Here is a 12,779-nt window from a genome sequence, read left to right on the forward strand (position 1 = left end):
GGCTGCCGTATCTACTCTCTAGTCCCACGTGGGAACAGAAGATGAGGGCTGGGCAAGGTAAAGAGCTGGCCTGTGGATTTCCCACCAACCCAATCATATTGCATCACAACCTAGCATCAGGACCCATAGAACTATCTCAGTGAAATGATAAAACAAAACCAGCCACCCACCCACACAGGACGACAACATGGAGGCCCATCTACTCAGCCTGGCTCCGTATTGAAGGGAGATTCGGAGATGCCTTTCTTTGCCTTCACTGTTGGCTTTGTAGGGGGTGGAAACTATCCTTGGGGTTCTTTTGCAGAAGCAAATGCAAAACTACTCTGCACAGGGAATACCTTTTTAAAATCCTCACCTGAGGATATGTTTATTGAGAGAGAGAAACATCAATCTGTTGCCTCCCATACGTATTCCAATTGGAGATTGAACCCACAACCTTTTGGTATATGGGATGATGCTCCAACTAACTGAGCCACCTGGCCACCCCCGCACCCCTCCTTTTTCCTGGACTTTAACCTCTAACATTAGCCCAATATAGAAATAAACCTTAGTGATGATTTCCAGGGGGAAGGAATGTTAAATGTGCAGACAGAAACTGGAGCTAGAAAGAGGAGACCGGAGCCAGTACTATATTCACATTTATAATAACTGTTCCTTTTTAAAGTGATTGCAAATAAGAAAGTTCATTCATCCATTCAGTAAATACTTTTGAATGTTACCTTCTGTGTTCTGTACTCGGTAACTGGCTATGAACTGAAAATATGCATAGGACCGTGAGCCTTAGTCTAGTCCCTTAGTGGATAGTTGCCACTTTCTGTTTCTCCTGGTTTGTTCACTAGTTTTCTTCAAAAGGTAAACAACTTGGGATTTTCTCAGACCCGAATATGTTTATTACTGAATGTGGTTCTGGAGATAGATGGATAACAAGTCTACAGAAAGGACAAACCAGGATTAGGAAAAAACTCAAAGACAGGCTTTATTAAACAGTCAGACAGGTAGTCATTTTATAATATATGTAAGTCAAACCATTATGCTGTACCCCTTAAACTGATACAGAGGTGTATGTCAATTATATCGCAAAAAAACTTGGGAGTGGAGAGTCAGACAGACCCCGTTTGAATACTGACTCTACAGTGTGCCTGTCATGAAGTTACTTAACCTCTCTGAGCCTTTGTTTCCTAACTTGCACAATGACACTTTATGACCATTAAATGAGAAACTAGACAGAGATCTTGATGTGATTGATAGCTGGCATGGGGTGTACACACAATATTTCTTCTCCTCTTCTCAAACAAATACTAAATCTTCAGCAATAACTTTACCAATTATTTGAGCTGGAGTTTTAGAGTATAGTTCTTAATTTAGTTTGGGGAGGCTTATTGCATATTGAGACCCTTGACCTAACATTGCCACTTCATAGTTCAAAGACAGAGGGTTGGGTCAGCCTCCCTGGACTCAAAGACTCCCTGACACCCCAGTTCTGGGAATCTGTCTAAAGAAACTCGAAACACTGATTTGAAAGAATATATGCATCCCTATGTTCATTGCAGCATTATTTAGAATAGCCAAGTTGTGGCTATTCTAAATGTGCCCGAAGGCTCAACAGTAGACATGTGGATCAAAAAACTGTGGTACATTTACACAATGGAATTCTGTGCAGCAGAAAGAAAGAAGGAGCTCCTACCCTTTGCAGTAGCATGGATGGATCTGGAGATTATTATGCTAAGGGAAATAAGCCAGGCAGTGAAAGACAAATACCATATGATTTCACTTAAATGTAGAATCTAATGAACAAAATAGAAACAGAGCCATAGGAACATGGAACAGACAATGGTGTGGTGATAATCAGAGGGGAAGTGGGGTGGGGTAGGTGGAGGTGGGCAAAGAAGGCATAAGTGGAGATGGAGAGACTTTGCTTTGGGCAATGGGTACACAATGCAGTGTGCAGATGGTGTTTTGTTCAGTTCTACACTTGAAACCTGTATGGTTTCAACCATTTTGTCAACCAATGTCACCCCAATAAATTCAATTAAAAAAACAAAAACATAATGAGGACTTCCAACCAAGATGGAGGCATGGGTGGAATCACTGTGCCTCTTTGCACAACCAAATTTAAAGACAAAAAAGTTTTAGTAACAAAAATGCAACCAAAATACCGAAAATTGAACTATGTGGAAGTCTGACAACAATGAACCATTCAGCCAGACTGGTAAGAGGGGAGGAGCCAGTGGCTGGCAGAGTGGGGTTACCCAGTGGCCAGACCGACCCAGGCGTGCAAGTGGTGGTTGGCAGATCCCAGGCATGGGGTTGCAACGGGCAGACCCAGTGAGGGCACAGGGCAGCTGGCTGACAGAAGTCACACATTCGCACACAGATAAACCAGGCAAAGGAGTGAGCAGTGAGATGGACCTCACAGGCCCCATCTACAGGAAGCAGCAGAGGGGACCGCCATTGCCCCTCTTTGACCCCGCCCCCCAAATACAGTGTCACAACCCGCCCTGGTGAACACCTAGGGCTCTGCCACTCATACATAACAGACATGAACAGACCAAAACATTATGGCTCAAGAAGAACTCAAAGCCCCAGAGCCAATAACTCTAAGCGATCAAGAAATAGTGCAGATGCACAGTTCAGAATACTGGTGATCAGGATGCTCACAGAACCGATTGATTTCAGTCACAAATTAGAAGAACAAATGAAGGCTAAACTAATTGAAATGAAGGGAAATGCACAGGAAACCAATAGTGATGGGAAGGAAACTGGGACTCAAATCAAGGGAGTGGACCAGAAGGAAGAAAAAAATGACCAAACAGAAAAAAATGAAGAAACAAGAATTCAAAAAAATGAGGAGAGGCTTAGGAACCTTCAGGACATCTTTAAATGTTCCAACATCTGAATTATAGGGCTACCAGAAAGGGAAGAGGAGGAGTGACATGTGAAAAACTTATTTGAACAAATAATAAAGGAGAACTTCCCCAGTCTGGCAAAGGAAATAGACCTCCAGGAAATCCAGGAAGCTCAGAGTCCCAAAGAAGTTGGACCCAAGAAGGAACACACCAAGGCACATCATAATTACACTAGCCAAGATTAAAATGAAGGAGAGAATCCTAGAAGCAGCAAGAGATAAGGGAACAGTCACCTACAAAGGAGTACCCATCAGACTGTCAGCGGATTTCTCAAAAGAGACCTTCCAGGCAAGAAGGGGCTGGAAAGAAGTATTCCAAGTCATGAAATGCAAGGACTTACATCCAAGATTGCTCTATCCAGCAAAGCTTTCATTTAGAATGGCATATAAAGTACTTCTCACATAAGGTCAAATTCAAGGAGTTCATCATCACCAAGCCCTTATTATATGAAATGTTAAAGGGACTTATCTAAGAAAAAGAAGATGAAAAATATGAACAGTGAAAGGACAGCACACTCACAGTTACTAACAACCACACCTAAAACAAAAGCAAACCAAGAGGACAGCTAGATCAGGAACGGAACCACAGAAATGAAGATCACATGAAGGGTTAGCAACAGGGGAGTGGGAGGAGGGGAGGGAGGAGAAGGTACAAAAAATAGCATTGACGGTAGGTAGAAAATAGATGGGGGGGGCAAGAATAGTACGGGAAATATAGAATCTAAATAACTTGAGACACATGGACATAAACTAAAGGGATGGTGGGGGAGGGGTGTGGAGGGGAATGAAGGGGGGCGAATAGGACAACTGTAATGGCATAATCAATAAAATATATTTTTAAAAACATAATGAGAAGAAAAAGACTCTCTGGCACAAGTTTTGGTGTTCAGCGAATCACTGAGCCTTGCTAAGCTCAGTTGTGTTGCTGATGGAGGGGATATAAAGAATTTCTGCCTTAAATGGTGGTGTAAGGATTAAGTAGAGTTCATGTGTGTAGACTTTAAACCAGCCTCTGGATAAAAAGAGCTAACTTTATATAGCACATACTATGGATCTAAGGCATTTAGGCTAGCATTTTAAAATGTGTTAACTTAAATAATCCTCATAATAATCTTATGAGAGGAGTACTATTATTTTATCCATTCTACAAATGAGGTAATAGAGACACAGAAAAATTAAATAATTTGGCCAAGACTATGTAGCTAGTAAGTGGTAGTTCTGGGAACTGAATCTAGACAGTATCGATATGTATTCCATCCTCTTGACCTGTGACCTGCTTCTTATAAGTGCTCAGTAAATGGTAGCTGCTGTTACTATTACTACTAACTACTACCACTATTATTATTAAGGGAACAACAAGTATTTATCCAATGAATGAAATAACAATTAATGCTTACTGTGGGCAGGGCATTCAGGAAACAAAAAAGTATGAAATGTCCCCCACAACTTCATGGGCCATTCCAACATAAAGGATATACATAGAAGTTAGTGTAATAGGGTACCATTTACCCCTTGGGGAGGGTGGTTAGAGAATGTCAGTGGGAGGGCTCCATTGTCTGCTGTGGACCCACGGCCTCTTGCCTGAGTGCTCGGAGGGAAAGCAGGCTTCCCCAGGCGGGGACAGCGGGCGGCTTCCCCTGGGGGTGCAGGTGCTAAGCCTCTAGAGCAGGGGCTTCTTTCCTACACCCATTCTTACCTCTGTCCTCTGCTTCCTCTTTTTTTCCAGAGAGGGCTTTGACTTAATGCAGGGTTAAATCCTGAATCTGAGGGACTTGCTAGCAGGAAGATCCCCCTTAATGATTTCTTTCCTAATTTAATTAATTTTCAGAGTTACACATATACATGATCATGAATGATAGGAGGGCAGCGTGTTTCGTAAAATGGCACTTGTGTAGTCAGGATAAACATTCTATTCCATTTTGCCATTTCACAGTTAGATTTTAATGTCAAAACAAATAAACACATAAAAATGGTACTTGAATTTTTTTTTAAGTAGTAACATCCCAATTGGTCACTGTTTTTATTCAGGGTTTTTCTTTAAGATTTTTTTACAAGTCTTTTTTGTAGTTTCTATTTACTTTTAGCTTTACTATCTAGAATAAACAAAGAGCAGTCAGAAAGCTGGAATAGTTTAATGGGTTTAAACGGGACATGTGGCAAGTTATGTCAGCAAACTTCTTGGTTCTATTCACAAGCCTTGAGACATGCTGTAAAGTTCTGACTCATTGAGGGAGGCTGGAGGTTATGTATCAGGGGATTAATAAATAGCCCTCAAGTTTATGTTCCATGGCAAGCATACCTAGCCAAATCTCTTTTCCACCAGCAGACTGAGCATTCGAAACAGACTGTGTGTGCAGGGGCAAACCATAGTCTGTCTGTGAGGCAGTAGTCTGTAGATTTTTATGTGAACATGGACTGCTTTCTTCGGTGCAGTGTTTAAAGCTGAAACTGCCCTAAGTGCTCTGCATGGTAGGGCCCCATGGCCCTTGTCTGGAGAGTGGGTTTTGACCGGTGTTCTTGGTCCAGGTATTTTCTTTCAAGCCCAGGAAATAGCTGGTTCTCTTCCATCACAGCTTAGAAGGCTGTTCTGCTGGCTGTCAGGTAGCCTTATGTGAGCAATACCCAGAGTAGAAAGAATAGCAATAAAATCTGTCTCTTGTGGCTGCTAGTTTGCTTGAGTGTCTTCCCTCAGCTGATTGGGGCAACTTGGAAATTGACATTAATTCTGTCTTTCTTTACTTTTTTAGGAAAGACCAAAACTTGTTGTCTCCAGTGAACTGCTGGTATTTGCTCCTGAACCAAGTGAGGAGAGAAAGCAAAGACCATGCAACCTTGAGTGACATCTATCTGAACAATGTGATTATGAGGTTCATGCAGATAAGCGAGGATTCCACCAGGATGTTTAAAAAGGTACCTTCCACCAATCCTGCCATACTGTGCTTCCCATAACCGCTCTGCCTGTAACCACAACTGAGAAGGGGCTCATGCGTTGATTGCTTAATTGGACTCAATAAATATTAGGTTAAAAAATGAATTGATATTTTAATTAAAAGTAAAGCCTGCACACGCATACTTGTAGAGTTAAACCACTGAGTCTGTGCCCTAAACAATGTGAGCAAACTTTGGAAATGAGAGGTGTCTACCAATTGCACCTCAGTCCCTAGCATTAGACTGCCTGAAGTTAGGAAAAACAGACCAGAAGGAAGGACTCATTTCTCTGGGGCTCACGCCTGATCAGAGACGTGTGAAGAACAAGATAACCAGATGTGCTGCTCTCTCAGGAAAACGTTATCGCAGTTTCTCCCTACTCCCACCAGACCAGCAGCGGAGGCGGAGGTAGAGTGACAGGGAGAAAATCCCCCAGGCACAGGAAGTCCTGTCCCTCACATACCACAGAGCTTGCTCCATCCCAAATCCATTTATCGTTACACGGAAGAAGAAACTTAGCTTTTGAGGCTTCTTATCGTTGTTACTAGTCTCAGCCAGCTCTGAGCGATTTTTTGTTGTTTGAACATTGCTGTTGAGAATAACAAAATCAGACCATTTCCTGAGTAGAGAGTGAAGCTACTTGCCCAGTTAGAATGGCTTTCAGGTTTTATGTTTGTAGGACTAGGGTTCTCCCCACCCCCACCTCAGCTTTGTACTGGTGGTGTTTGGTGTCTATACCAGTATCTGTACCTCTATTAAGTAAATAGTTATTAGTTTCATAAAGTGGGAAAAAACCCAGCTTGTGGGTTAATGACATATTTATGTTCCAAAGCGGCCCCTTGAAACAAAGATGTAGTGTTAAGTGGGCCAGCTGGAAAACCTCTTAGTCAGGTTTGATGTATCCATATTAGAATTGATTTCTGACCTAGAAATGGAATTCAGCGAACTCCAGGCCATCATTTTGCTCTAGTAAATAGTTGGGGAAAAATGTTTCAAACAAAGGAGAAATGTTACAAATTTAGAACTAAGACCCCAGCCACGTGGGCTCTCTTAGTTGGAGCATCATCCCGTACAACGAAAGGCTGCGAATCCGATCCCCAGTCTGGGCACATGTGGGAGACAGTGGATCAGTGTTTCTCTCTCTGTCTCTCTCTCTCAAGTCAATAAATATACCCTTCAGTGAGGATTAAAAAAATTAGAACTAAGAGCGTATTAATTAACAAGAACATAAATATAGAAATAGACTATATGTCTTTAAAAGTAGAGATGGGAAAAAAATAGTTTAGACTGAGCCATGAAAATGAAGTAAATTTCTCATACATCAGTCCTTTCAGCCAAGACTTTATTTGGTCAGTTGTTTGTTTTTAAGCATCTTCTATGAGCAGGAGATGGTGTTAGGTCTTGGAGAGGCCATAGAGCTGAAGACAAACTAGGCCTTGTGTTCGAGGAGGTAACACTTTGTCCAAATCTGGGTGGCGCTATATGCTTCCCAGTCATGGGGGTTCTAGCAACCACTGAGCCAGGGCCTCTGCAACAAGCACCTCAACTGAGTTTATTTATTTATCCATTTAACAAAACGACTTTGAAATGCCTGGCTGCAGAAGCAGAGTCAAAAGGCATGTCCCTGCCTGCAAGGGACTCATTACCATAATTAACAGTTGTCATGATGCAGAACTGTGGGAGCTTGAAGGAAAGTCTTCACCGAAACGGGAACACTAGTAGTGAGATCTGTAGAAGAAGGACATGGTCATCAGGCAGACAAGGACAATGACGTGTTCCAGGGAAAGCAAGAGCGTGACATGTTCAGAGAAAGGAAAGAGTTTGATGTGACTGGACCAGGGGTCATGTGGGCATTAGTGATGTTATGTAAGGCTAGAAAGGATGGTCATATAAAAAGGGACTTTGTATGCCTTGCTGTTACAACTTGTAAATTGTCAATCAAAGTCAGGGGCTTGACAAAGTTAATAGAAACCTAGAGCTGAGAGTCAAATGGATTTGGATTTGAATGCCAACTCTTCTGCTTACTTGCTTTATGACCTTCAGAGGGGATTCAGGAGACTCAGGAGAGCACTGCTCACTCTCCAAGGGAGCAGGGAAGCGAGGACTAGGCAGAGGGGGAAGCTCTGGAACTTGGATGGCCCTTGGGGTTGTCTCATATCCAGGCAAAGGGCCTCGTCTTTGTTTTGCAGTCATTGGATTTCAGTTACCCTAGGTGAGGGGCCAAGCAATCTGGGGGTGAAGCAGCTCCCTTTTGTGGAGAGTAATTCTCAGAGAGTGATGAGCTCTGAGTTCACTAGTTAGTGCTCTGTATTCCTGGTGGTTGGAATGAGTTCCTAGACCTTGAAGAAAAGGTCTGGAGAACATATAATAAACACACACACACACACACACACACACACACACACACACACACACGTACACATGTATGCTTGCTTGCTTGCTTGCTTGCTCCCTAGAAGTTTCTTCTTATCCAGATCTTCTGGGACTTGAAAGATTCGCAGTCCTTGGAAACTGCTGATTTATAGAGGACTCCTGGTTACTTTGGTGTTTAGTGGGTGAGTGGTCTTCTCCTGACCATTGCTGACCACTGGAAAGGTAACAGTCATTACAATTGTAGGTATCAAATTCTTCCTTCCTCAAGCAAACCCAGCAGACTATGCACCCCACTTCTCAGTGTATATTATAGCTGAAAAAAAGAAAGAACAAGAGAGGCAGAAGGCAAAAGGGAAAGAACAGGTTATTGAAGGGCCAGGTCAGCCCATTAGGATACATCTGTGACCTGAAAGAACAGGAAGCCAGAACCCACATCTACCCAGTCCCCAAGGTCTTCAGGTCCCTTTGGATGACAAAGCAAGACTAGTCTTTTCTGCGTTTTTTTTTTTAATTCATCTCAAACCTTCCTCTGTTCCAGTTCTTCTTCCAGCGTATAGTCTATCAGAATGGAAAGAAACGATCAGGGCCAGGTGGAAGTGACATTTAGGGCTGCTCCGGAGCCCTTGGTGAGCATACTGCTGTTGTTCTCCTTGGGGAAGGATTTTAGGACTTCCTCATTTCTCAGAAATACTCTGGTCTTTACGGAGCCCCAGAGAGGTGCTGGGTGCTTGGCAGGTTCAGCCTCTTACACAGCTGTATCTTTCTCAAATCAGTCAGTCATAGAGAATCCTTTACCAAACTGTTGTGTCAAATGAATAGTTTGGAGCAGATAACTCCAGTAATGTTTTTGTAACCAAATGTATATAGTAATCAAGAAGACACATAGTTCTGTGCATGCGTATGGGGAAAAGCTTCAAGACTTAAATTTTTATCACATCAGGACCAGTTATAGAAATAGCTGCATCCACTTGACAGAAAGTTTTCAACAGGCAGAAGAGGTGAAGGTTTTTTAAAACAAAAACAATACCCAATTATTTAAATATTGATTATTTCAGATTTAGACCTTTAGGATTTAAAGGAAGTCTGTTGGTCAAAATAACAGTGATTCATCATTTAGGCTCTGAAGTCAGATATTGTGTGTGTGAATCTTAGCTTTGCCACTGTTAGTAGCTTTGTGGACTTGAAAGTATTCAATATTTGTAAACCTCTTAAGCCTCAGTTCCCACATGTATAAAGTAGACTAATAACCTATCTCAAATAATTGCACAAAGGATTCATAAGTCATACATGGAAAGCTGCTTAGCCCAGTATCTGGACTTAATAAGTCTTAACTTCAAGCTGTTGTCTTTATATTTATCTATATTGTATACACTTTGTCCACACACTCGTGATAATCTGGTAATGTGAAATTACATTAGACATTATACTACATGTGCCCTCAGTCTCAGAAGAATGTGTGGCACAACTGTGATAATCACATCCACATCATCACAAATTACTTGTTTCTCACTTATTATGAACCCATAATTTGTATTCCAACCCATATCTATAAGTGGACTCCGAAAAAGGCCCTGCTCGCAGCATCCTTGCTGGAAGCTCTTAAGATTTTGGTCCTCGTATTTCAACTATTAGTTGGATATCAGAGAATAACGAATACCTGTCTTGGTCAACCCCCAGTGCCTTGCCATCCCCGCAAAGCTATTTCACATGGGAGCCTTAATTTAGAGGCGTCATTGATTTCTTTGTTCATTCAACAGTAATAGCTATTCAGCCCCAGACCCTTCGTTATGTAGAAACAATGCAAGATTCTGCTTTTGCACTCTTAAGATCTGCTTTGCCATTTTAGGAGAAGGTCAGAAATCAGAGACTCCTTTTACACGTGGGTTCTTTTCATTATCAGTTCTCTCCCAAAACACAAAGGGTGATGGGGTGACTCCTGCCCCATTTCCCAGCCCTACGCCTGGAGTAATGAGGTCTTGCTGCCTTCTTTCCATAACTCACGCTGAAAAAGAGTGTTCTGCATCTGGTTTGGTGCTGTAGCCAGAAAACGTGCAGTTCATGTGCTACACACACACACACACACACACACACACACACACACACGAGATAATTAATGTCAGCAGTCGCAGTCACAGGAAAGGCTACAGCCAGCTTGCTGTAATCACTTTATTTAAGCACCTTATCACGTGATCGTGATCTTACCAATTTTGAGAATGTTAATGGAAGTATGTAATTTAGAGAGAGCACCATAAAATGACAGCGTTTAAACATGTTAAATTATCTCTATGTGTTTTAAATTATCTTGAAGTTTGTCATTTCCCCATGGGTTGTTTTAAAATTATTGTGTTTTTCCTTCCTTGGTTTGCATAAATATGTGCACAGGTATAATTGATTTTGTATCTTCACCAGTAATAATGACATCACTTACTGAGTTTTAACTGTGTGCCAAGCACTGTGTTCTGCATTATTTACACATTACCTCACGCATTTTCATAGCTGCCTAGTGAACAGGTGTTATAATCCACATTTCAAGGATGAGGAAACAAAAGGCTCAGGCCGACTCATAAATATTCTTATCTTTGCCCTTATGTCTTAGATAGTTACAATGACTCTTGACGTTCTTTTTGGTGGTAACTGGAGATGTTACTCGGTGAATAGGTTGGAATTTCTGAGAACTGGGGCACTGTAGTCCTTGGCCCTATTTATTTCTCCTGAAAGTCCTGAAGAACAATAGTTCTGGGTAAGGCAACAAAATCAGTGCATCATCTGCATTATAGGTTATAGGCCGGGATTCAAAGCAGCAGAGCCTGGCCCCAAGCCACCAAGAATTACCCCACTTTGGCATAAATGCCATAGGCTATCAGATTGAGACTCACAGGAATTAAATTAACCCACTTTGGTATTATTGATTGTGTGGCCTACTTTGAAAGGAAGGATGACAGATTACTAGTAAGATTTGGAAGTTGGTAGTTATTTTTTATTTTGATCAAAACCAATCATATTCTACTTAAATACCCCAATGTGAAAGAACACAAAGACATTTCATGGGGGGAAATGCTGTGTTTCCAATCAGATCATTTAAAGTAAGTTAATATTCAGACAGATGCTTTAATGTAAGTTAGCAAAGCACACAAGTCTACTATAGGCCTCTGAGGCTCTAGCTCTGCTGTGAAGGAGAGGGCTGTACATTTTGAAAACTACTGATCTGTATATGAAAGAAAAAGAACCTCTCTCTCTTTTAATATAAAAATATTTTTCACTGTGGAGAATTAGAAAATGCTAAAAAATACGAAAAGGAAAATAAGAATTACTCGTGTAAACACAACCTACTATAAATATTTTGGGCTATCTATGTTTAGTATTTATATGATAAATATGTATGTGTAGTATACAAACATACCTGCATATGTGTTTTACAGAATTGAGATTTCATTGCATATGGCTCTGGAACCAGCGCTTTTCATGTAAGATGTTGTTCCCGTGTCTGGAAACGCTCTTTGAAAAGAGGGTGGTTCGAGCTTGTATAGTGCTTTACTGTCTGCGTGGCCATGTTATTATTCTGTTGTTTGGACAGCCAAGTCTTTCACACAGCTGTGCTTTTTTTAGCACCACATCCCTTGAAGTAGAATTATTAGATCAAAGGGTGGCATTAGAATTTCGTGCTTTTGATGAAATTCTTACCTTTTGCCTTTCTGGAGCAAAGATGGCCACGGCTGTGATTTACCACTGAGTGTCTGTCCTTTTAAAAATAAAGTGACTATTTTATTAGCAGAGGGTTACCACATGTGATTTAGTACGCTGATGCAACAGTAGTAAATAATATAACAGGAAGAACTTTTTCAAAGCATTTCAGTGCAGTGCAGCAGAAGAATTAAATGGTGGCCTCCAGAGACGGCTCAATTATTGATGGGGCCCGGAAAAGTAAGTTGGAATAGTGCAAGCCAACACGACTAGCTGGTTCTCTGGAGTTTTATAAATGATAATATAGGTTTTTGAAATATTTTAGGAAGTGTTTTCAATGTGTGTTTATAAATTACTTATCAGGATGGCTGGCACTTAGTAAGTGCTTAATAGACAGCAGTTGTTGGTGCTGCCAAGTGACAGCAGGACATGTGTGTCTCACCTGGGTGTCAGTGCGGCTGGTGAGTTACTAGGTAAGAGTGTGCAGCGTCAATTCGGAAACTTTATTAGACTTTTAAAGAGGACACTAAAAAGATGATGTATGTGTGTCCCCTTGGAAAGTGATATAATTTTTTAAAATCTGATGTCAGCTAAACTAGACATTTTGTCGTGCAGCATGACATGGTGGTACCAGCACTCATGTGAGAACTTAAGTCCATAGTTGCATTGAGAATAGATGTTGAAAAGCACTGGAAACTTATATATGGTTTAAAAAAATCTGGAGGTGTATGGACCAAAATTATTTTAAATGGATATCTCCTAGTTTAGTTTTCTTGTTTATTTATCTGTAATTTCTGATTTTTTTTACAGTGAACATATGGTATAAGACACGTAAGAAAACAGTTACTTATTGTAAATTAAAAACTTAAAGAAACTTGGCTCAGACTATACC

General features: G+C 41.1%; 1 protein-coding gene across 2 annotated transcripts in view; it reads left to right on the plus strand.

The window, feature by feature from the left end:
- Window positions 1-12,779, plus strand: part of SRGAP1 (SLIT-ROBO Rho GTPase activating protein 1) — a 267,456-nt gene that overhangs the window by 120,255 nt on the left and 134,422 nt on the right. For both annotated transcript variants that reach the window (XM_037063067.1, XM_037063068.1), the window contains exon 3: window positions 5,653-5,815. In XM_037063067.1, the coding sequence (XP_036918962.1) occupies window positions 5,653-5,815 (163 nt within the window). The remainder of the gene's footprint in view (window positions 1-5,652; window positions 5,816-12,779) is intronic.

Source organism: Sturnira hondurensis, unplaced genomic scaffold (genome assembly GCF_014824575.4).
Source record: "Sturnira hondurensis isolate 20B ecotype Veracruz unplaced genomic scaffold, ASM1482457v3 Scaffold0014384, whole genome shotgun sequence".
Classification (NCBI taxonomy): domain Eukaryota; kingdom Metazoa; phylum Chordata; class Mammalia; order Chiroptera; family Phyllostomidae; genus Sturnira; species Sturnira hondurensis.